Genomic DNA, 26,316 nt, shown 5'->3' on the forward strand with positions numbered 1-26,316 from the left:
GTTAACGTTGCATATCTCTCTGACACTTTAACCAGAACCAAATTTGCTCCAGAGATTTTCTTCAAATCACTCCATGTCTATCTGAATAAAAAATAAAAAAGCACTGCATTTATGAAGTGAGGATCACACAGGTGAGTGGGTTTCACAAACCACCTGTAGAAACACTCTTCTCTCTCTCAAAAAACACGAAAACAAACACCCCCCCCCCCCTTCCTTTACTCTAGCATTTAATTCTCAGACAGTTTCATTGTATAATTAGCACTTCTTGTGTGTAAATTACATCTATTTTGCTTAAAAAGGTTATTTATTTTGATTATTATTTTTTGTTTTGTTAGAAATAAATTAATTTCTTGTGCAGTGATATCATGGTGACAATCAAATGTTTCCATTTAGGTTTTTCTTTTTTCCAGAATGTCCCAGAATGCAAAAATAGTCAACAAATTGTGAATTCATTGAAGACTGAAACAGATGATAACTACTGTTGGGCTGTAACAAGCACATAAGCACTTGTGATGGTTTTATAGCTATATAGCCTATATAAAACACACACATCATGTGTTATGTAACCGCTCTTACTTTATGGTTCCGTCTGAAATGTCGGGGATGATGGCGGATGTGTGTCCCAGCACGTATCCGGGGATCCAGCCCTCGGCGGCAGGACACTGCTCAGTAGCGGCGCGAAACACCAAGAACATATTCTGCTGATTGGAGGCCAGGATCTGCACCACCTCCCCCTGACCCACATTAATCTCATCCTCTTTCAGAGCCACATAGTCCTGAGTCACCAACATGGTGGAGATATTGCTGCTGCTGCTGCTTTCACTCTGCAGACACACACACACACATACACACAATTATTACCAGAGACACTTTATACTTTAGCCTTCATGTTCTGTTTAAATACAGCTGAAGTCAGAATTTTTAGCCTTCCAGTATATTTTTTTTACCCATTTTTTGTTTAATGGAGAATTTTTTCCAACACATTTCTAAACATATTAGTATTAATAACTCATTAATCATAACTGATTTCTTTTTATCTTTGCCATGATGACAGTACATAATATTTTACTAGATGTTTTCAAGGTATTAGTATTCAGCTTAAAGTGCAACTTAAAGGCTTAACTAGGTTAAGTAAGTTCATAGATATTTACATTAGATGTTTCCTACGCTATCGTTGTCTATAGGAAGGAATGCGTCAATAGAGCCGCCATTTTAGTACAGGGTAGCGCTTCTTTGAAATGAATGTGGGACCAAGGTGTAGTGGAGGACTGGCCATCCAGAATCAGAGATATATACACATATATACATATATATCTATGATCGGGAGTTTATGATCGGGTCAGTATGCAAATTTTTTTTTTTAAGTACCAAAATGATAATTGTACATCACTTTTCCACATCGATGGATGAGTGACCGCACGGGCATTGCTGACAAAGAGTGTTTGTGTGCATGGAAATGTATTATCCTCCTCCTCTGATAAATTTGACAAAATCCGTGTCCTGAAACACCCCCCCATTCCTGTATTCACTTCTAATTCTAATCGAGGGAGCGATTCGTTTGGAATAAATCTCCGTTTTGAACGACTCGTTCACTTAGCTGACATTAATACAAGTTTCTGGCACCGCAGCATCTTGTTGTCATATTTCATTTACATTCTTTGCTTCAATAAAACTAGCATAAGCCTTGATTTAGTGCAAGTTGGTGCTACTTTGCCTGATGGTGAGTGCAGTAAGAGACTGTATTATCATCAATAACATTACTTGTTGAGCACAAAAATTTATAACATACAAAAACATAAACTAAATCTTACCCATGAAATGTTCTGCCTTTGTTTGTGGTTTTGTGATTTCTTTGTTTGTCGTTACTACACCCGTACACGACACTAAAAGTCCAGCAGCTTTACATTGAATGTGATTGAATGACATTTGTCCTGGGAGCACTGTACCAATATGGCGGCACTATTGACGCATGCTCATGGTCCGTATGCAATACCTAGTGTATATATCTATAACGTAGGTTAACTAGGCAAGTTAGGGTAATTCGGCAAATCATTGTATAATGATGGTTTGTTCTGTAGACAATCTAAAAAGAATATTGCTTAAGAGGGCTAATAATATTGACCTTAAAATGCTTTTAAAAAAAATTAAAACTGCTTTTAATGTAGCATAAATAAAACAAATAAGACTTTCTCCAGAAGTAAACAAAATATAGGAAATACTGTGAAAAATTCCTTTATAATAAAATTTCTAATTAAATATCATAAAAAAATTTAACAGGAGGGCTTATATTTTTGACTTCAATTGTACATGTAGATATTACAAGACTATATATAGGCATATATTTATCTAATTACGTTAATACAATTTAATAATTATTTTTTAGGAGGTAGCAAAGCTATATCAAAAGGGCCCTCACACTTAACAGAACATCAAGGCTTGTAAATTCATAAAATGAACATTTTGGCTTGGCTTTTGGCATCTGATCATGACAAAACTTTTCACAACAATTCCAAAAAATCATGAGTAATGTTTACAGCATTTGATTATCCTTGCCAATGCACTGCATTAAAAACATGCGTTACCAGAAGAGTCAAAGCAAAGATCAGAAACAGAAGAGAAAGTGAGATAAGGACACATGTTAGTTACAGCAGATTGTTAAACCAAATAATCTGTACTCGGGCACATGACCATCAACATCCACAGAAGTTTCTTGCATTAGTTTCAGATGTGATCACGGTAGTTCAAATTTTTTTTTGCACCAAAAAAGCCCTTTGATAAGACAAACAGAAGACATTAAAAGTCAACATGGAGAAATCTGCAAAGGATATTCTGTGGATATTCTGCTCATGTACCCGTATACATACTGTACTGTATCTATACATGAACCACGCATGCTCACTGGGAAAGCAAAGTCCACTCAAATAACGCACCGACAGGACATTTCTAATGTAGTATAATTTTTCCTGCTGCTTGCAATCATAGATATATACATTAGATGTCGCCTACCCTGTTGTTGTCTATTGGAAGGAATGCGTCAATAGAGCCGCCATTTTAGAACAGGGTAGCGCTCCTTTGAAATGAATGCGGGACCCAGCTGCAGTGGAGGACTGTGGCCATCTAGAGCCAGCGATATACACACATATCTATGATTGGGAGTTTTGTAAGGTCAGTATGTAATTTTTTTTTTATTACGTAAATTATAATTTTACATCCCTTTTCTACATTGATGGATAAGTGATCGCACAGGCATTCCTGACAAAAAGCTTGTATTTGTGTGTATGGAAATGTACTATCCACCCTCCCTGTTAAATTTGATCTAATCCGTGTCCTGAAACACACCTCCTCTCCTGCTTTCACTTCTCATACTGACGGAGGGAGCGATCAGTTTGTGAATGAATCTCCATTATGAACGATTCACTTAGCCACATTAATACAAGTTTCTGGCACCGCAGCATCTCGTTGTCATATTTCTTTTGCATTGTTTGCTGATTTTATTCAACAAAACTAGCATAAGCCGAGTATTTAGTTTGAGTTTGTGCTACGTTGCCTTATGGTGAATGCAGCTGTATTGTCATCAATAACGTTACCTGTTTAGCACAAAAGTTCATAACATACAAAAACGTAAAAAACTAAATCTTACCTATGAAATGTTCTACCTTTGTACTTTGTTTTCTTTGTTTGCTCGTTACTACACCCATAGACAGCGCTAAGGTCCAGCATCTTCACATAGTAACACTGTCTTGACTAGTGCGGTTGAATGACATTTGTCCTGGGACCACTGTACAAATGTGACAACGCTATTGACGGATGCTCAGGGTCCATATGCAATATCTAGTGTATATATCTATGGCTTGCAATAGTATTACTGTGCTGTCATGGCAACACTAGAAAAAAAACTCTTCACTTTTTCACTGCCAAATTTTACTGTCAATACAATGTGGTTATATGTGCTATACTGTGTTTAAAAACACTATAATTTAAGTTATTGAGTTCATTTAAAAACAAAATTTACTTTATATATGCAGTCAACCTTGAAAATTCTGACTTAGATTTACTTTTATTCAACCAGAAAGTTGTTTTTGGGCCACAAATGACACAGACGTCTCATAAAAGATCATAAGAGGATGTAAAAGAGGCATAATTGTGAGTAAAATATATTTCTTAACTTTTATTTACATCTGAACAAAAACTTCAAGTCAGAATTTGCCAGGGGTATGAAGAACTTCAGGCTTGACTGTATATAATTCAATAAACTCAGTTTAGAATTTTCTTTTCGATGCACCCCTAATCTTTTAATATAAAATGTAATGCTGGTCACTATGCACTGCAATATATGGCCAAGCACGAGCAGGACCTTTCAAAAAATATATGAAAACAAGGGCATTCAACATTAGAATGACACCCGGGTGAGTATCAGTTTTCTGTGTTATTATGCATATTATGTTATTAAGCATATTATGAAACCCTTAGAAAGAAAGCAAGTTGAGACGAAGAGCAGGGAAATCCTGGTTCTTGTTTTACACACAGTTAGTATGTGGCCAGAAGCAGAACTGTTAGATGTCTGAGCATAAAGGATCTGCTGGAAGTCCACAGAGTAGAAACCAGGTTAGAGAAGCAGAAATCAGACAGAGTCCAGGGGGTGTTAGAGAGTCAGAGCTGAAGCGCTGCGGTTGGCCGGGAGTGTCTCTTACCCCGTTGCTCTGAGTGGACTGGATAGACTGCTCACTGGTAGAGGAGCAGGTGCTCATACGGTCTGCGTCTTTACTGTGCGTGGAGTGCCGCTGACTCTGGTTGTGATTTGGTCGGCTCAGCGTGTCACAGGCGTCCCCAGGGAAGGTGAAGGAAGCGGGCCTGCTGGCGGGGGACGCGGGAACTGAGCTCCAGAATGAGCTGCTGCCAGTCTTCGGGCCGGGACTGCAGGGTGGAATGGAGTCTTTGAAAGCAGGTGTGGCTAACGGAGAGGCCATTGGAGAAACCGTTCCAGGTCTGGGTTTGACAAGGGCCAGCGGGGCCACAGTGGCTCGTGGGATCTCTTTGGGTGGGATTTCTGTAGAGTCCGTCTGTTTGGGGTGAGGGCTCGCAGGTAGCTTCACCTTTGGTTCGGGCTCTGTGGTGCATGAGGGTGAGGGACCCCTGGAGAGAGGTCTTGGGGACATACCTGATAGTTTGTCGGGGCCGTCATGCTCGTGGGCTCCGGGCCCCAGGGCGGGAGAGTGATGACGGAGCGGTTGAGGCAAGCGCGAGGGCTGGGGGATACGGGATGGACGAGAACGGGACCCCGGCCCAGCCGGGACCCCTCCGCCTCCTCCAGGGGCCATCATCTGCCCCCCGCTGCCTCCAGCCTGTACACCGCTGCCTGACACACCAGGGCCCTCCACGTGGTTCCTCTGGTAGTCTATAGGAGATGTAAGTGCTACAGGAGGAAAGGCACGTGGTGAGATGATCTATTGTTTAGTGCTGGGCAAAATTACTCGTGATTAATAGCATACATAACTAAAGTTTGTTTTGACATAATATACAGTGGAAATGATTAGTCCTCCTGTGAATTTTTCAAATATTTCCCAAATGATGTATAACAGATCAAGGAAATTTTCACAGTATTTCCTATAATATTTTTTCTTCTGAAGAAAATCTTTATTTTATTTAGTTGTTTTATTTCAGCTAGAATAAAAGCAGTTTTTAATTTTTAAAAACCATTTAAGGTCAATATTATTAGCTCTTATGCAATAATTTTTCAATTGTCTACAGAGCAAACCATCATAATAAATGCCTAATCAACCTAGTTAAGCCTTTAAATGTGACTAAGCTGAAAACTAGTATCTTGACAAATATCTTGTAAAATATTATGTGCTGTCATCATGACAAAGATAAATGAAATCAGTTATTAGAAATGAGTTATTAAAACTATCATGTTTAAATAACTTGACTAACCGCATCTGTTTAATGTTCATCATTTTTTATTATTATTATTTTATTTTTTCAGATTTATTTTGTGTTGTCACTTGTCACTTTATGTACACTGGAAGCTTCTGTAGCCAAAACAAATTCCTTGTGTGTGTGAAGCACACTTGGCAATAAAACTGATTCTGATTTAGAAATGTGTTGAAAAATCCTCACTCAGTTAAACAGAAATTGGTGAAAAAATATACAGGGAGGCAAATAATTCAGGAGAACTAATAATTCTGACGTCAACTGTATATGTGTGTGCACTGTGTATATTTATTATGTATATTTAAGTACAGACATGCATGCATATGTTTGAGAAAATTTTTATATTTAGACATAAAATATATATGTATACGATACAAACTTTATATATACATTTAAATATCGATATAACAAAGCTATTTTGCATAGTTTTGCTTCATGTGTGTGTGTGTGTGCATCACATATGCATAATAAATATATATAGTACACAGACACACATATTATGTCAAAACAAACTTTTATTTTGGATGTGATTAATCGCGATTAATCTTTACCCAGCACTACTATTATTATATTAACTTACCAATTATTATAACTCCGGTTATTCAGATTTTAGGAGGGAACGTCCTCAGAAAACCACATTTGACCAGAGTAAAATGACTTTAACCCATTAGAATTACTGGACTCATGTAACTAATGACTCAGTGTTGCATGGGCAGCGCAATGTGTGCTAACAGCTTAAAACACATGCAGATATTTTGCTTGAGTATCTTAGGCAAAAGCTGTAAAGGCATCACCCTCGTTTTTTGAATACAGCATGTATTGTGATCCAATCAAAAAGTAGAATTGAACCCTTTGTGTTCACTGTAAGTGCCTGGTGCTTTTGTACATGAACAGTAGGTTACCATGGAGTTGAGTCAGGAACAATTTAACCAAAGAAATTGGTCACAAATGTGTTTAAATTAGAGTGGAAGTTAATGGGTTAAAACGTGGTGTAATAAATGATCCATGAGCTGAAACTTCACAGATACATTCTGGGGACATGCAAGATTGATATTATAGTTTAGGATCTCAGGAATACGTAAAACACTTTGATAATCTTCCTCGATGTTCACAGTTCATGAAAAATATTAGAATCATTTGTATTCAATCTAAATTAGCTCTGAATTGAATCAAGAATTTAATCCAATTGAAATGAGAGCTTGCAAATCCATATTGAATCTATACTCAACATTAATAAGAAGAAAAATCTTGATTAGAATGTTTCTTCTGAGAATGAATCCCTCAACAGATTGAAAGGACGGCTTTATCTTTTTCATATTTGATCTTGCTGATAACTCTGAGATGACCCAAAAGGCTTCAATACTAGCGAGTTGAGTTGTTTGCTTTACCATTGAGGAAATTGCGTTGGCTCTCCAGGATTTGGCTGATCTGCAGCATCCAGACTTGTCGTACTCCAGGATGGCTCGAGTGCAGAATAAAGGCCTCTTTGCTGCTGTTGGACGTTCTGGAGGTCAGTGCAAATTTACAGGGGTCTCCGTCCACACTGTCCTCAAGTCCTAGACAGCTCACCTACACAAACATAAGCATTGATTCACTTCAGTCAGTCTTCTATTTTCTGCTAAATGCACTGGATGGAGGATTTCTGCAGGTTTCACAAAGTCAAATGTAAGACTTTAAGACCCTTATGAACAAAATTTCAGACTTATATTAAGCTAAACGCTAGGGAAACAACAATTATAGATTTGGGTTGTACGATTATAGTCTGAGGAATAATAACGATTCACGATTACTATGTATTTTATTAATTTCAAAACATTACTACTTTAATAAAATCACATGAAAACTCCTTATATTTTAAAGTGGTATTTATTTCTGCTCAGTAATCAATTAATACAGCACAAAATAATAATAAAAAACAAACATTAGTCCACTTCTCTTTGGACTTAAAAATACATAAGTAATAATTTTACACTGAAAATAAATGACAGAAATAAAAATTAATTAATTAAAATAAGAGTAAATAAAAAGTCTATTAGTCTAATGTAAATCTAAGCATCATGTTAGCTAAGTATTTCCCTTTTAAAGAGAACAAATGTAGTCAAAGGCTGCTAAATATCTGTCTGAAAGTCACTTTTGATCAATTTTATCATGAAAATGTTTGGTATTTTTCTTTTGTATTTATTTTTTTCTCTTTGGAGTAGAAATAAGTATGTTCAATACAAAGTAAGAAGCTGATTGGTCAGTTCTTGTCATGTGACTCGAGGTGCGCTCGAGCCATTCTTTCAACTAGGTGTGCCTGGAAACCGCGAGTGTGCACCGTGTGCGCACTGCATGGACGTCACTCCCAATAAGCATGCAAGAAAAGAAATAACGAACTTGCGCACTCAAAAGACGCCACATGTGAATGGCTCTTAGTTAATAGCCTCAGCCATAGTTAATCCAGTGTGTGTGCATATTAGCCTCGGTGTACAAGCTCTGAGTCTTAAACTAGCGCACAGTTGGCATAACTGTGTTTAGTTGCAGCAGTTTTGTTCTTTGCCTTTATGATTAATTAATCGTGACGAATTAAAGCGTGTTTAATAGTGAAATCAGTTAATCATTGCATCCCTACTAAATGCTAAGGATTTTTATTTGACTTATCAAAAATAGTCTAACTACTTATTTCTAAGCCACGTATTTTAAATAAGGTGTCAAAACTAGCAAACCCTAGTTGTATACGTATATAACTTTTCATGTGACAAGCTTTAAAAATTATAATAAACAAAGCGTTCAATAGTTTGTCCAGGCGTATTCTCATTTGTGGTGTAAAAATACACGGAGTAAACGAATGTTACTGTAAGGAAAGTAATTAAACATATTGGCAAATAAGAGTTTTGTACTCTATTTAGATTTTGAATTGTTGGTGTTTACATGGACAATTAAGACCCGTTTAAAAGGATTTAAAGGGGACCTATTATGCATAAACCATTTTTATAAGGGGTTTAAACACAGATGTGTGGCAACAATGTGTGAATATAGCCAACCTTTAATTGTAAAAATTAATTCATTCTATTTTTTATAATCACACTTGATAAAAACAGTCTGAAGATACACTTTGATTTACATTCTCTCGCTTTGTAGGTGTCTTCAGAGGGGGAACGCCCGGCCCATCAGTGACAATCTTTCCCTCATTAGCATAAACAGCCCTGAGTGAGAAGCAGTAAGTGTTTTGGATAGGCGTTCAAAGCTCCACCCTCTTTTAAAAAAGAGGGCGTGGAGCACAATCTCATTTAAATTTAAAGTGACAGTCACCAAAATGGCACAATTTGAATCAAAGCATAAAAGGGGTAGTTTCAAAGAGTTTAAAACATTATTTCTGGGGTATTTTGAGATTAAACTTCATATACACACTCTAGGGACATCTTATTTTACATGTGGTAAAAGGGCATAAGAGGTCACCTTTAAGACCTACAAGTCAATATTTTTAAGACCTTAAATTTTGTTTTTGAAATGTAAGACTTTTTAAGACCCTGCAGGCACCCTGTGCATGATAAAATAAAAGAAAGAGAATGACGCCTGTACCTTGATGCTGTATTTGTACAAATAGCCAGGCATGGAGAAGCCCCTCTTTTTATCTAGCGGTTCACTGAAGATGACGATTTGCTCAAAGAGGAAGACTCTCCTCTCCTTCATCCTGTTCAGCAGGCCTCCGTCTGGTTCGGCCACCATGAAGGTGTCCTGGAGTAGGAGACGCCCCTGAGCAACAATCTTTCCCTGTGAGAGACCAGATTTAATCATGAACTCGCATGTAATATACTGTCATTATTCCTGATAATGATCTACTGGTATAAAAAAATTCCACTGTCTTACATCAAACCCCTGGAGTCGACCAACATTCATCATGTCGTTGCATCTTTTTGGTACAATGCACATGACCTCAACCGCTTTCTACAACACAAGAACATCATCAGCACAAATAGAAGCGCTATAAAATGCAATAAAGTCTGGCTGCAGATTTGCACTTGCACCACCAGGCTTGCACGCAAGGACTTGCACGCCCAAGCAACTGCGCTTTCTCTCAAGTGACGTCATTTAAAAATCACCATCTGTGTCTGCTTGCATGAAAGTCCTTCAGTAATTTAACCTGAGCATGTCCCTGAGGCGGAAAAATCTCTTAGGTAACGCATTTCATTAAGATCGTAGCAACAAACTTCTTATCTGTCACCAATACTCAAGTGCCTTTTTTCTAAGCATTTCACTTTGGTTTCTGGCAACATAAACAGCGACGGGTGCCGCAGTTGCTATAGTTACGTAAACAGATCGTAACGAACCACAAATGCTTGCCTTAAAAAAGCTCTGCAGTAATGTTACACATCGTCTGTGTCGCTTTCTTTCTGTTAAGCGAGTCGAGACGTTTCCTTATCAAGTCTATCTCGACATTATGTTTGGAGGACCTATATAACTGGGCTAGGATCATGTAGAGACTGTTGAAGCTGCGCTGCAACTGTGATTTCATATGGTTGCACTCCAGCGCAGACGTGTTATCGAGAATAGTTATAAAGAATAGTTCCCTAAGTCATTTAAGAATCATTGCTGTAAGTCCATAATGTGTATCTGTTAGTTGTAATACTACAACTCCTCGAAATGCTTAAAATAAAAACTGTAACTGTCATGTTGTACAACGTAAGTAGGCTACCTAGAATTATTTTACAACGTCGTCACTGGCAACGCAAACGAACTGGAAACTTACTTTTGGTTTATTTGTGTTGATTTCAAGTGACGTGACAGGTGCAGGTGTCGATTGTAAATGACGTCACTTGCATAGGAAACGTGGGTGCCTGAGTGTGCAAGCCTGAAGATGCAAGTGTAACTCGGAAGCCACACGCTTCTCATAAAATGTGGGGGACGCTTTACAATAAGCTTGTGTTAGATAATGCTAGTTAATGCATTTTCTAGCATGAATAAACAATGAACAATACATTTATTAAAGATATTTAATCATATTTGTTAATGGTAGTCAAAGGAAATGTGTTCACTGTTAGTTCATGTTATTACATGGCTGTCTGAAATATTTGATTCTGATTGGTCAAATGCAACATTCCAAGGTATGTTACTCCAAGATAAGAACCGCTAAATAACACAGGCTCATTCAGGAACTGAGAATCTTCTTGACCGTCAGTGAATAATTTTAAATCCATACACTTACATCAACATTCATATGCAGCAACTTGTCTGTAATTCTGTTATTGACTGATTTTGACTGTTTGGCGCCATCTTGTGAATTAATAATATGTAGGTTAGTATATGCTTTATTCAGCCAGTTTTGCTTCTGTCAACTTTACGTTTTTGACTGTTTGGCACCATCTTGTGTCTGAATAATGCATAGGTTAGTGTATACTCCATCAGCTGTTTTCATTTCTGTTGTTTTTGTGTTTAAATAAAGAATTAATAAACTATTACGGCTCAGAACACAGGTGTCAAATCCAGTTCCTGGAGAGCTGCAGCTCTTTACAGTTTAGTTCCAAACCTGCTTCAACACACTTACCTGTAGGTTTCAAACAAGCCTGAAGGGCTCAATTAGTTTGATCAGGTGTTTTAAATTAGGGTTAAAGCTAAACAGTGCAGAGCTGTGGCCCTCCAGGAACTAGATTTGACACCTGTGGCTTAGAACAATGCTTTGTGTTTAAGTTTTGTGGCAAGTACTCGCGTAATAAGAGGGATATAGTATAGAATAAAGCCCTTCAGTCTTAAACTTCATGTCAGGCTACCAATAAGCCTGTTGGGCTTTATTCTGTGATAACAACCTCCTAAATGTACTGTACTTTAACCCTAACTTAACTCACAGTGCATTAACGCTAACAAGCATGATATTAGAGTTTAATAATGCATCAGCAAATGTTATGATTAATAAATGCTGTCCAAGTATTGTTCATTAATAGTTCATGTTAATAAACACATTAACTAATAAAACATAATTGTACAGTGTGACCAATATGTGAATGAATATAAAAGAACACACCTCTAATTCAATCGAATCTGTTCCAATTTTTTTGGAAAATTTGAGGAAATCCTGGAAACAAATGGATAACACCATAATAATAATGATTACACACTAAGAAATCTCTCAAAAACAGGTGTAAAGCAGGCAGATGCAGTGTGCTGGATGGACAAACCTTAAGCAGCAGCTGGTACTTCATGATTCTCTGTACAGGTTTAATGAGCAGATCAGTGATCTGAAGCCTGTGACCCAAACGCTGCTTCAGATCCTGCAAAAGAAGGTCCAAAAAGACCAAAGAAAGGCAAAAAACAGAGTTTCAATCACCAATAAAGGCAACCCAGGCTCATTCTGAAAACCGTAGTCCCGTGGATGTTTCTGGAGACCGCGAAATACGTCCCAGGAGGTACGTATTTTTGCAGTTTTTGTTTTCACGAATCTACGAGAGGCCGCTGCGTGCGCTTATTCATATCTCAAACTTCTGTCGCGAGTGCCGTTCGCGCCCACGCTGTTCTCGCGTAAACCCACCAGAGGCCGCTGTCGACCGAGCGTCTGCCTGACTGGCTGAATGACTGGATGACTGACTGGCCGGCCGACCAATCGACAGACAAACCCTCCTCCTTCCCTAAACCCAACCAATTTTATCAATTGACCCGCCCACCCACTTCCCTAAAACCCAACCACCGATGTACAAAAGCAGTCCAGAAAAAAAAAGTCCTTGTCTGGTTTTTACCACGTTTTCAGATTTTACCACATTCTCACCCTGTTATTCACTCGTTCATTTTATTTTTTGGATTCTGTTTTTGTCTTACCTGATTTCTGGAACCACTCTTCCCCAGACTCGAACCCCGTCGTCTTCGTGGTCATCTCCTCTGCATCTCAAGTCTGCCGACATACACAACGAGCTAACTGGACAAACTGTTGCGGCGGAAAAGCCCTCCACACGGGGTAAGCGGTCAGCCGGTAAGCGCGAAAAGGAATGGTGTCACACCGCCCCGTAAAAAAAAATGAAATGCAGCCAATCATACCCCCGGCTACATAATTCGCGGTCTCCAGAAACGTCCGCGGGACTACGTTTTCAGAATGAGCCTGGGTTGAATAAAGGTCACAGTTGTCCCCCTCAAGCATTATAATGTGCACATCAATTTTCAGATAAAACTCCCTCTGTTAGGATGTGGCTTCAAACTATTCTTGAATGTGTTTTTGTGACAGACATGTCTATTGTATGTGTTTAAGGCCCCGTTTACACTAATATGTTTCAGTTTTTAAACGGTGTTTTAGAATGAAAATGATTGCCGTCCACACTGGCGTTTCACCCAGTGTTTCTGAACAGTTCTCTGTCCACACTACACAGCTGAAAACGCACATCACGTGACCACACACACACTCTCTGGCATGCGATGCAGCGTATTAGCACGTCTGAGCTCCAGACGGGTGCTTAGAACACATCTACCCATATGAGAGCTGTGCAAGTCGGACTGTTCATCAAGGATCTACCGCTGAATCTAATCTCATTATATTTCTTAAACGTTTATTTAATTCATCTTGTTGACATATTCCCAGACTTTTGTCTTTTGAATCTATTGCTTGTTCTCAGGTAACGAGTTTTGGCTGAGCGCAAAGATAAGTTAATATATTAATTAATGTAAATACGTACAACTATTCTGCACATTTGACTGATCGCTTGCCTTTATTTCCTATATTGTATAAACTTATTGTACGTTTTACTTTCATAAAGGCCATTATAAAAGCCGACCTCCATAGACTACAGCGAATAGTCCGGACTGTTGAACGAATCACTGGCACTACCCTTCCAACACTTCAAGAACTGTACTCTGTACCAGAGTGAGTAAAAGGGCTCGCAAAATCACTCTGGACGCCTCGCACCCAGCACACTTCCTGTTCGAACTGTTACAGAGCACCAAGCACAAAAACAGCCAGACACAGGAAAAGTTTCTTTCCTCAGGCCATCTACCTCATGAACAGTTAAATATTCCCCAACTGTGCAATAAACGTGCAATACTTTCTCATACACACTTGTACACATCACCGTATAACCTGTATATTTATAACAGATCTGTACATACAATACAACATCCAGATCTTTTTGACTAACTGCATCTCTGTTTAATGTTTATCATCTTTTTTTTCATATTTATTGTGTTTTGTCACTTGTCACTTTATGTACACTGGAAGCTTCTGTAGCCAAAACAAATTCCTTGTGTTTGTGTGTGTGTGTGTGTGAAGCACACTTGGCAATAAAACTGATTCTGATTATTAAAACTGATTTTCAGCAAAAGAGAGGGTCAGTTTCATATTTTCAATGAAAATGAAAGGAGGCAGTTCTGTTATCGGCTCTGCTTTGTTATAAATATGCCTACAGTGAAGATGACGGTCATGTAAATATGTAGCTACACTCAACATTTCTGGTGTCTGTTAAGTTGCTAATATCAAAGTAAAGATAAACAGTTCCTTATATCATGTTTTCATTTTATTGTTAAGAAAGTGAAACAACGTAGCCAGGGTGATGTGGATGCAATTATAAAGTACACTTTTCTCTTTGAAAACTTACCTGATGTGTCATCGGGACTGGAGTTTGTTTTCTATATCAAACTTGCAAAGTCTGAACTTACAAGGAGAGAATGCAAGACTGAACTGTGTATAGGCTACTTAATATTGAGGAAAAAGCCCCAATCAGATCCGTGTTCAGATGTCTCTGTTTTCCCCCCATCCACACCGGCACGGACCAGCAGCATTTTAAAATGAAAATGGCCTCTTCAGCGTTTTCAAAATGCTTCATTTTCTGCGCTCGAAAACTCTGGCATAGTGTGGACGGATGACGTAACCGTAGCAAAACTTTTGCGTTTTCAAATTAAAATGTATTAGTGTAAACAGGGCCTAAAAGTGGAGTGTTACACCAATTTCTGAATATTTTCTTACATACAGTATGTTGATTTTGATGCTTCTATCCTGATGAGAAGATTTGTGTGTCATATAAAGTGTCATAGCTGGTTTTGTTAGTTGTTCTATACTTATAGTCAGTAATTTAATATTCTTTGATTTTCCCAAACTTGCTTTTCCCAAACTGAATTCCCATTTACATGTATACTGTTTAACTGTTGTTGTCATTGCAAGGTTTCTGCAGGTTTCATCAAGTCAAATTTAAGCCTTTTTAAAACCTTTTTAAGACCATAAATAATGACATTTTAGACTTATTCAGGGTTAAGATTTTTCTAATGGCCCATTATTATCATGAGGAATCGTGTAATTGATTTTAGTTTTTTTCCCCGATTAGGTAATTTAATTTGGGGAATTCGCTGTAAAAAAAAGTCTAACAGCTGCTGTAAACCATCTCTACAATAAAAAACTTAAATATAAAAAAATATAAGGTTTTATTGAGATGTGTTGTTGGTCATTAGATTGTTATATGCCCAAATTGAGTAGCTTTATTTGGACAAAGCAAAATGAAGACCTGTTTAAAACAATTTAAGACCTACAATTTTGAGCTATCAACTTATCAAAAACCTGTTGTTCGAAACCTTTAGTTTCATTTCGATAGTGATCTGAAATTTAACAAACAAGTAAATTCAGTTGTTAAATCCAGTTTTTATCATCTACGACTTGTGGCAAAAGTGAAGTCATTCCTCTCTATTAATGACCTTGAGAAGGTGATCCATGCTTTTATTTTTGGAAGACTTGACTATTGCAATTCTCTATCTGTGGGTATTAGTGAAAATACCCTAAATGGATTGCAATTTGTACAAAATGCAGCTTTAAGACTTCTGACAGGGACTCGCAAGTATGAGCACATATCCCCAGTTCTTTCCTCTCTGGGCTGGCTGCCTGTTAGGTCACGGATTGATTTTAAACTATTAATTTTTGTTTTTAAATCCTTAAATGATCTGGCACCACCTTACTTATCAGATCTCCAACATGTATATAATCCTGGTAAGGCACTAAGGTCTTCTGATCAGTTTATTCTTTCTGTACCAAGGTCCCGGTGTAAGCGAAGTGGGGATCGGGGTTTTGCTGTTATCGCACCAAAACTCTGGAACGGGCTTCCCCCCCACATCAGACATGCTCCAACACTATCTGTTTTTAGAAATTTTGAAACTCCATCTTTGTTCTTTAGCATTTAAGCCTTTTTAACTGTTGAGGGATTTGCTTTTTGTTTTAATTATTATGTATGTTATAAAGGTTTTATTTTAATTTAGTATTGATTGTGTTCAGCACTTTGGGCAACGTTGTGTTGTAAAAAATGTGCTATATAAATAAACTTACTAACTAACTAACTAACTAACTACAATTCAATATGTCAGTGAATTTAAGACTTTTTAAGCCCTAAAATTTAGGTTTTGAAATTTAAGACATTTTAAGACCTTTTTAAGACCCCGCAGAAACCTTGCATTGTTTTATCACTATTTTTGAATGGATGTTATTTCTTTATAAAGTAAAACCTTAATAAAAAACATTTATATATATATCAAGAGCAAAAAACAAATATAAATCAAAAGCAATGACTTATTTCTTCAGTAACCCACCTCAAAATATGTGTCGATGTACTCTGAGACGATGTGTTCAGATTTAGGTTTGTTCTGACAGTAAACAATGTACATGTGCAGCCTTCGCTCCTGAAAGACACGAAGAGTTCATAAATACATAAAATATCAAATCGTTTAAGAACACGTATGATGAATAAATGAAGGGCGTACATGTTTGAGGAAGAGAGGGCCCAGCCGGTCAGGGTCCTCAAGGCACTTCTCAAGCTCTCCCAGGAAGAAACTGAAACAAATAAAGATTCAATTAATTTAATCTTAAGTCAAAACTGGTGAAATGAACAGTCATGGGTCAAATGCTGCAATTATTAGACTGAAAATCAGCTTTAATCATTTAAAGTGCCCCATTACGCTATACTTTTTTATATTGGTATCTCCTACAACAGGTTTACATTCATCCGAAAACACTTGTTTACTCAGAGAAATGTACTGATGCGGCATTATATTACTGTATCAGTGTCTCAAATGTTTGGTTTATGCATTTGGTCTCTCTTAAGCCAAGAGTCTGCTCTGATTGATCTTCTCCACAATAGGCATCCAACGTTCTAAAGCTTCCAGCGCCTCAACTGCAGCTCTGCACAAGAAGTTTGGCCAGAGGAGAAATGATCGTGCCCAATTGAGCCTGGTTTCTCTAGAGTTTTTTCCCCTTCACTTTCGTCAATTAGTGAAGTTTTGTTCCTCGCCACCATCACCACTGGCTTGCTTGGTTTGAGACTTGTGGAGCTGCGCATCGATGGATTTGCTCTTCAGTGTTTGGACTCTCAGCAGTGAAAATTAAACCACACTGACCTGAACTTCAACTCTGAAAACTGGACTAGTTTCAATTTACTAGAACTTCTATGTTAAGCTGCTTTGACACAATCTACATTGTAAAAGCTCTATAGAAATAAAGATGAACTGAATTGAACTGATTGGTCAGAGATGTCCCAGTGTGTTCTGATTGGCTGACCCACTAACCAAAAAAGCTCATGATCATATTTGAATTTCAGCACTTCAGCCCTTTCAAGCGCAGTATTAATAGTGTTTATTTTATCATATTATTTTGAGTCCTCATCTTCTGGAAGTGCATGAAAAGTGGATTTGAACACCAGAAAAAAACAATGTCAACATGAACCAAACGCCTCAGATATAAATACAGTGTTTGACGATTAAAGCAGATTGCAACCAGTGAATACAAAATTGTCAACATGAGTTTGGTTCTTTCTTTTAAGAGGCAATAAACCCCTTGCACTATGATCTTTGAAACCTCTCAGACCATTTATATTCACAAAAAGCTAAATCAGACACAACATGAAAGGTCATAATCAAAAATACAGGAGCACTAGAATGAAAACTGAAAGTGTAACACCATGTCCTAAGTACCCGCAATGTAACGACACACTCTAAAATGTATCCTGTTCATGTTAAAAGGAGTTTTTATAATAACAACGCCGTTGTGTGAAGTTTCTATGCTAGAATCAGTTTCTATTTTCTGCAAAATGACTGAACAACAGGCGACGTGGTGGCGCAGTAGGTAGTGCTGTCGCCTCACAGCAAGAAAGTCGCTGGTTCGAGTCTCGGCTAAGTCAGTTGGCGTTTCTGTGTGGAGTTTGCATGTTCTCCCCTTGTTCGCGTGGGTTTCCTCCGGGTGCTCCATTTCCCCCACAGTCCAAAGACATGCAGTACAGGTGAATTGGGTAGGCTAAATAGTCCGTAGTGTATGATTATGAATGAGTGTGTATGGATGTTTCCTAGAGATGGGTTTGCAGCTGGAAGGGCATCCGCTGCGTAAAACATGCTGGATAAGTTGGCGGTTCATTCCGCTGTGGCGACCACAGATTAATAAAGGGACTAAGCCAAAAAAGAAAATGAATGAATGACTGACTGATCAACAGCATAAACTACTATGACAATGCTAACCTCAGGTATTATGTGCATTATCGGCATTAAATGTTACCAATGTGAGTTTAAATACCATTTTACATGACATTTATTGCCATACTGAAAACTGCAGCCAATAGTTTACATCAGATCTTGAAAATAAAATAACTAGCAGATGGTTTGAAAATGAAAGTCAGAACTCAGTGCATCAGTCACTCAGTTGCCAATATACTTCTAATAATGTTAAATAGGTTTAATATGTACCGATTATAAACCTTACTATTTAGTTGGGAGTGCAGTACACTATTCTGTGCTTCAGAATGGCTATAGTATTGCAATATTTCTGTCGTGTCACATTTGGTGTGGACAGACTAATCACTTGTTGTTGGAATTTTGCCGTGTCATGTGTAGTAATACATCCCAGACTAGATACATACTCTTTGTGCCAGTCATATATCTGCTGAATGTTTCCAAAAACGATCTTGTCTTTTCCTTTCATATCATCTGGAACACCGTCTTCCCTCATCCTGGCCATGTAGCCCTGTCAAACACACAACACAGAAGCACATATTAGTATTGAGACGCTTCAAAACAAGTCATATTATCAAATCATATCTGATAAACGGTTTCACTCACCTCCACGACCAAACTGAGATCTCGCACATAGTCTCTCTCTGTCTCGATCAGCTCCAGCAGGACGTAACTAAAGCAAGGAGGACAGAGGGTAAAGAATTGATGCTTTTTTGGTGGTTTATTTATTGACACATCAGTAAATTATGGGTATTCTAATGCAAGATCAACGGATTAAAAACATAATACTTAATAATAACCTCAATAACAACTTCACATTTCAATAAACAATTGATACAAAATAAATCAATAAACACAAATTGACTTTAAAAACATTCAATTCGATTTTTTCTATACATTTTTTGATAAATAACCTAATGAATAAACTTTTTAAAAACATTCATCAAAGTGCTCGGAGTATAAAAAAATTGTCTTTCAAAATTTCACATAATACAATGTTTTATGTTGACAGAGGCTATGTTATACGTTGGTGGTGCATCATTCAATTCAATTTAATTCAAGTTTATTCGTATTTTCACAATAATTATTGTTTCAAAGCAGCTTTACAAAAAGGTTCACATTATTGCATTACAATTAAATTTGGAGAAGTTAGAGTAATTAATTACCATAACTTTATTAGTTACTAATAACTTTAACCAATAAACTAGTAACTAATAGCTTTGAATATAATACTCATTCTTCAATAAATACAAGCATGTCAACCTAGGATGACCAATTCAGCATCTTGTATAAACCGTCTAACCAAATAAAATACAGTCAGAATAATTAGCCCTCCTGAATTATGAGCCCCCCGTATATTTATTTCCCTAATTATTATTTAACAAAAAGACATAATAGTTATAATATAACATAATAGTAAACATAATCATTTTAATAACTGATAGATGATTTCTTTTATCTTTGCCATGAATACATAATATTCTATTAGATTTTTTTAAGACACTAGTATTCAGTTTAAAGTGACATTTAAAGGATTAACTAGGTTAATTACACGAGTTAGGGTAATAAGGCAAGTCATTATTAGGGCCAGACAGAATCTGCTGACATCTTTTGCTATTTCGGTCCAGAATTGTGTTAAAAATCTGCGGATTTATGCAGAATTATTTTGGGAGTATCATAACTAAAACCTTAATATATTAAATAAAAGGTAACACCTTTTAACTTTTATTTAATGTTTACAATGCAAATCCAATTAGATCCACTTTATTTGTTAAACAAAGCAAGTCTCTCATATAATATATCTACTAAAAGACAGAAAATATTACTTTACAAACTGTATTGTGAATAACTCATATGAATATTTTCATATTAGTCAATAATATTACTGTAATTAATTTAAAAACTGAATAAATATAGATTTACACACATTTACAAAAATAAACAGAATTAATGATGGGGTAAAAATCTGTGCGCGCAGATTCCGTGTGGGCCTAGTTATTATATAACGATGGTTTATTCTGTAGACAATTGAAAATAAATATTGCTTAAGGGGCTAACAATATTGACCTTAAAATGGTGTTTAAAAAATTTAAAACTGCTTTTATTCTAGCCGAAATAAAACAAATAAGACTTTCTCCAGAAGAAAAAAATATTATAGGAAATACTGTGGAAAATTCCTGAATCTGTTAAACATCATCTGGGAAATATTTAATAAAGAATATAATTCACAGGAGGGCAAATCATTTTGACTTCTCACTAATTTTGAAGAGTTGATCTCTTGCAAAGAATGAATAAGGACAATAACAGATTGAAGAGTATGATGGCATACTGGCGTCTCTTGAAGAAGCCGGTCTTGCGTTCCTCTATCTCATCGATTGGAGAGGAGGAGGACAGGAGAGAGTTATCAGACGGGTTGAATGAAGGACTGCTGCTGTCGCCCTGCTCCACTGACAGAGAGCTGGGTCTGTCCTCCAGAGCCTGCGCACAACAAACCGTTTTATATTACAACTTCAACAAACAAGTCACTTTAACATACTATTATTGTCACAGACTTATTGAACTAGTAAGTGTATACTCCCTTAAAGGTCCCATGAAATGAAAATAAAAATTTTTAGTTGTTAGTTTCAGTTTGTTAGTTTTAAGTATATCTATCAGCTAGTGTGAAAAACTGAGAAAATATAAAACTGATATAAACATGTAAAGCTTGCAGTTTGTCACTTCCACCTAACTGGATCAACGATTTTTTTCATCAGCCCATACTGCAGTTTCCTCATCCAATCTTGGCCAAACACATGCTCTCTAGCATCTGACATGCCCTGCCCCCTTCAAGACGCTTCTCATTTGCTTTTCATTTGATGCGCTTGAGCTCAAGCACTCTCACTGGAAGAGCTGTGAGGAAAACCAAAACACTATTGGCTGTTTTTTTTAAAGGGGAGGAGCTAATGTTCCAGCCTCTCTTCAGTTTTCAGTTGAGATTACGTCAAACATTGAACAAAAAAAAAAAACGCACATTCCAAAGCACTTCATGGGACTTTTAGCTGTCACACAACCTTTTTAAACACAGACATGAAGAGGACATGCTAAACCGAAAAAAAGTTTATAAAAAATTTAGAAAAACAAAAGTTATGTGGCTCTGTTTATGAAAATTAAAGGTGTATTTAAATATATTACATAAATATGTAATTCACCTAACAGGTTTAAGCCTAAAAAGGTTTAATCTGAACAAATATTATATTCCAAATCTGAAGTTGATATCTCAAAAAAAAGAAGCTTTCAGTAAGATTGTATGGCCGCAGTACCAAACATGACCACTAGATGACATTTAGTTTCCATTGATAACCATACAACAACGCCCCCTCTGTTTTGAGGAATATCAACTGTATTTATTCATACTTTTGACAATATTTGTTAAGCAGACAAATAATTCAAAAGTAGTTTGGGGGTATTTGATTTGAATTTAGCCTTTATAAAACATTAAAACATTTTACAAGTGGATTGCTGTAGCAAAGTAATGCTTTACGACTCTTTGTAAAGCTTAGCTCAGAGCAAACATCACATTCATTGTATACAACACTTCAACAAACAACACTTTCCTCGCCACTGACTTTGTCAATTAAGAGACAGTGCTTCTCTGCCACTGACAAACTTAAGGAAATCCATGTTTAGGATATTTAACGATAAGGGAAGCCATGGCATGTGTCCTGAAAGAGTTAAATGACTTCTGGGTCTTCTGGGAGTAAAATTGTAGATCAGATGTCCTTTTTGTTTTATGTGTGTGTATATGTGTTTGTATGTGTGTGTGTATATTTTCCAGTCAGATCAAAATTATTCATACCCCTTGCAAATTCTGACTTAAAGTTTTTGTTCAAATGTAAATAAAAGTCAACATCATCCTATTATCTTTTGGGAGAAGCCTGTGTTATTTCCTGTGTCATTTCTCATTATTTCCCATTCGAGTCAAAATGAGCAGTGCATAGATTTGATACTTTTTTGATGTCTCTCCAATGAACTTTTAGCGTTAAACATTTTGTATGTGGTGAATAACGATATTCATGTTTTATAATAATACCCAATGATAACAAATCTGTATTACATTATAATTTTGTTCTACATCTAACTGACCATTTTGCTTTTGACAAGCTCCTCAATGGCACTGACGAGCTCTGCGGCGCTGGGGGTCTCAGAACTGGAGGGTCTGACGGAGAGACGTGAAGACGTCTGCAGAGAGAAAGACGGTGAAAGAAGGAAAAACAAAAGCCAGACTCAATAACAGAGCAAAGAAGAACCATGTGCAGCTAAATCTAATCAGGATTCATGGATTTAGCTTTCAGTTCATCGGCTTGTTGCCCCTCAAGTACATTAATGCAAGTTTTCAGTTTACTACAGCAGTTAAAACAGCTTCACTGCATTTTGTTGAAAGCATCTGCAATTGACGGTGATATCGTGTCGAGCATCAAACCACTGTGAACCTACAAAATGCGCACTCACAACACTTGTTGATAATAACAAAGAAATTTGGATATAAACCAAAGGCAGCTTTTTCAAAAAGCCATAGGATGAATCAGCGTTTTTAGATGAATCTCTTGAATAAATGACAGAATGCCATTTTTTGGGGGGTGTAACAACATAGCTAACATTATGAAAATAAACAGTAGGTGGTGAAAATTCAGATTGAACAATTCATTGAATTACTCATTTAAACGACTAGTTCAAAACAGCTGAATCACTCAGAAATTAAGAAAGTGACTCTTTAAATTACTCACTTAAATGATTCAGAAACAGATTATTTTAAAAAAATGTTTGGTTTACGTAAAAAAATTGGAGGAATCAGCTTTTTTTAGATGAATCTCTTGAATAAATGACAAATGCCAATTTCTATCATTAGGCACTTGTCACTTCCTACTGGTGTAACAACATAGCTAACATCATAAAATCAGCAGTAGGTGGTGAAAATTCGTATTGAACGATTCATTGAATCACTCATTTGAACGACTAGTTGAAAACAGCTGAATCATTCAGAGATGAAGCAAGCGACTCTCTTTAAATCACTCACTCAAATGATTCAGAAACAGATTATTTAAAAAAGAATTACATTAAAAACTGATCATACTGAGAAACGACAACATTTTAATACAAGCCAGAGCCAGTTTTTCCAAACTAAATGACTGAATCATTATTGGAAGAATCTGTGTTTTTAGATGAATTTCTTGAATAAATAACTAAAGGACAATTCTTTTACATCAGGTACGTTACTTCCTACTGGTGTAACAACATATCTGACATCATGAAATCAGCAGTAGGTGGTGAAAATTCTTATTGAATGATTCATTGCATCACTTATTTAAACGACTGGTTCAAAATGACTGAATAATTTTGAAATGAAGCAAGCGACTCTTTAAATCACTCACTCAAATGATTCAGAAACAGATTATTTTTAAATACTATGTTAAAAACTGATCATCTTGAGGACAACATTTATATATAACCTAAAACTAGTTTTTCCAAAAAGAATTACTAAATGGTAGTTGGATAAATTAGTTTTGAATGAATCTCTCGAATAAATGACTAAATGACAATTTCTTTAAACATCAGGTACTTTCTACTGGTGTAACAACATAGCTCCCATCATACAATCAGCAGTAGGTGGTGAAAATTCTTATTGAATGATTCACTGAATCGCTCATTTAAACGACTAGTCCAAAATGGAAGAATCATTCAGAAATTAAGCAACTCTCTTTAAATCACTCACTCAAATGATTCAGAAACAGATTATTTAAAAAAAAAGTTTGGTTTACATCAGAATTTCAGGAAATTGGAGGAGCTAGTGTTTTTAGATGAATCTCTTGAATAAAAGATTGGATTACTTTTTTAAATTCAGGTACTTGTTACTTCCTACTGATGTAACAAAGTCACTGACATCATAAAATCAGCAGTAGGTGGTGAAAATTCATTTTGAACGATTCACTGAATCACTCATTTAAATGACTAGTTCAACAGCTGAATCATTCAGAAATGAAGCAAGCGACTCTCTTTGAATCACTCACTCAAATGATTCAGAAACAGATTTTAAAAAAGTTATCAAAAATGCGGCAAAATTGAAGGAATCAGCGTTTTTAGATGAATCTCAGGAATAAATATAACTTGAAGACAATTTTTTTTTATCAGGTACTTGTTATTTCCTTAAGTGTAACAACATATCTACAGCAACATCATAAAATACAGGAAAAAATACAGGAAATTGGAGGAATTAGTGTTTTTAGATGAATCTCTTGAATAAAAGATTGGATTACTTTTTTTAATTCAGGTACTTGTTATTTCCTACTGGTGTAACAACATCACTGACATCATAAAATCAGCAGTAGGTGGTGAAAATTCATATCGAACGATTCACTGAATCACTCATTTAAATGACTAGATCAACAGCTGAATCATTCAAAAATGAAGCAAGCGACTCTCTTTGAATCACTCACTCAAATGATTCAGAAACAGATTATTTAAAAAAGTTATCAAAAATGTGGCAAAATTGAAGGAATCAGCGTTTTTGGATGAATAAATATAACTGGATGACAATTTTTTTTTATCAGGTACTTGTTATTTCCTTAAGTGTAACAACATATCTACAGCAACATCATAAAATACAGGAAAAAAATACAGGAAATTGGAGGAATTAGTGTTTTTAGATGAATCTCTTGAATAAAAGATTGGATTACTTTTTTAAATTCAGGTACTTGTTACTTCCTACTGGTGTAACAACATCACTGACATCATAAAATCAGCAGTAGGTGGTGAAAATTCATATTGAACGATTCACTGAATCACTAATTTTTCAACTAGTTCAAAACAGCTGAATCATTTAAATGAATCGGAAACAGAGTCTTTTAAAAAATGTTTGGTTCATATCAAAATTTGGGAGGAATTGATTCAGAAACAGATTATTAAAAACAAATGCTCATCTTGAGGTTGACAATAGCCTGATCCTGGACACCTGAGACTGGCGGAGAGTTATCGAAAAAAGACTGGCAATGAAAAACAATCATCAAATAGAAATCCAGCAGAAAGTCTCACCCTTGCTGTGCCTTCCAGACTTTCCAATTTGTGTCTGGGTGTGGCCTCAGGTCTGCTTAGCTTTTACAGGCCAATCAGACAGCAGAGTGATAATGAGGGGTAGCACAGAGGGGAGGGGGGAGGGGTGAATGGGCGGAGTCTGGAGGGTTGGTTAGAGAGGAAAGAGTGACGGTGGGCTCTGAGATTCAGAGTCGTTTTTTTAAGGCACATGACTCTCTTTCTAGCGAATCACATGGCTGTCCGGACGCACCTGCACACTGCATGTGCCCTGTGATACTCTGAAGCTGCTTTTGAACGTGTTTGAGGAACCCGGTCCAATCAAAAACCAGAACATTTGGAGGACAGTCACTTAAAGGTGGGACTAAATCATAAATATATTAAACAACAAAGTAAAAAAACTGAAATATGAAAAAGGATGAGTAAGGGCATTTTGTGGTTCTAAGTTTAAATCAGACAGATTTAAACAACAGAAAAGAGGAAGTCTCGTCTAGATGAAAGTGACGCAATCAAAACAAAATGAGGAACCCGCTTTAATAGGAGTAAATCTATAAGGTAAATCTCGCCTTCGAAGAAATAATAAAAATAAAAAGACAGCAAATAAAAAGAAGGGGTCTCGGGGTCTTTTCTTAAGCCGAGGGGGGGTTATGGGAAAAAGAAAGCAATGAGAAATGACATGGAAGGAGGGAGGCCATATAGGGAGGACTCAGATGGAGAGATATGGGAACTGAGATAAAACAAAGACAGGACACAAATCAACGTAATGCTATGGCAAACAATACAGCCCAAACAAAACAAAAGAGAAAAAGAAATTAGTGTCACAAGCTGTTCTTGAGCAGCGATGAGACCAACTACAACTCCAGCATTTCATCCTACAAGAGACTAGGCTGAAGCTTCACACAA

General features: G+C 36.7%; 1 protein-coding gene across 7 annotated transcripts in view; it reads right to left on the minus strand.

Annotated features, from left to right (window-relative positions):
- Nucleotides 1-26,316, minus strand: part of trioa (trio Rho guanine nucleotide exchange factor a) — a 235,153-nt gene that overhangs the window by 16,159 nt on the left and 192,678 nt on the right. For 6 of the 7 annotated variants that reach the window (XM_056479284.1, XM_056479283.1, XM_056479282.1 and 3 more), the window contains 13 exons: nt 22,474-22,569; nt 20,681-20,829; nt 18,958-19,024; nt 18,759-18,862; nt 16,618-16,687; nt 16,447-16,536; nt 12,084-12,176; nt 11,930-11,980; nt 9,781-9,858; nt 9,493-9,684; nt 7,320-7,500; nt 4,692-5,413; nt 577-824 (listed from right to left, as the gene is read on the minus strand). In XM_056479284.1, coding sequence (XP_056335259.1) covers nt 577-824; nt 4,692-5,413; nt 7,320-7,500; nt 9,493-9,684; nt 9,781-9,858; nt 11,930-11,980; nt 12,084-12,176; nt 16,447-16,536; nt 16,618-16,687; nt 18,759-18,862; nt 18,958-19,024; nt 20,681-20,829; nt 22,474-22,569 — 2,141 coding nt within the window. Of the gene's footprint in view, nt 1-576; nt 825-4,691; nt 5,414-7,319; nt 7,501-9,492; nt 9,685-9,780; nt 9,859-11,929; nt 11,981-12,083; nt 12,177-16,446; nt 16,537-16,617; nt 16,688-18,758; nt 18,863-18,957; nt 19,025-20,680; nt 20,830-22,473; nt 22,570-26,316 lie in introns of those variants that run through there. The other variant, XM_056479287.1, reaches the window with a different exon arrangement.

This window comes from Danio aesculapii, chromosome 19, assembly GCF_903798145.1.
Source record: "Danio aesculapii chromosome 19, fDanAes4.1, whole genome shotgun sequence".
Taxonomy (NCBI): Eukaryota; Metazoa; Chordata; class Actinopteri; order Cypriniformes; family Danionidae; genus Danio; species Danio aesculapii.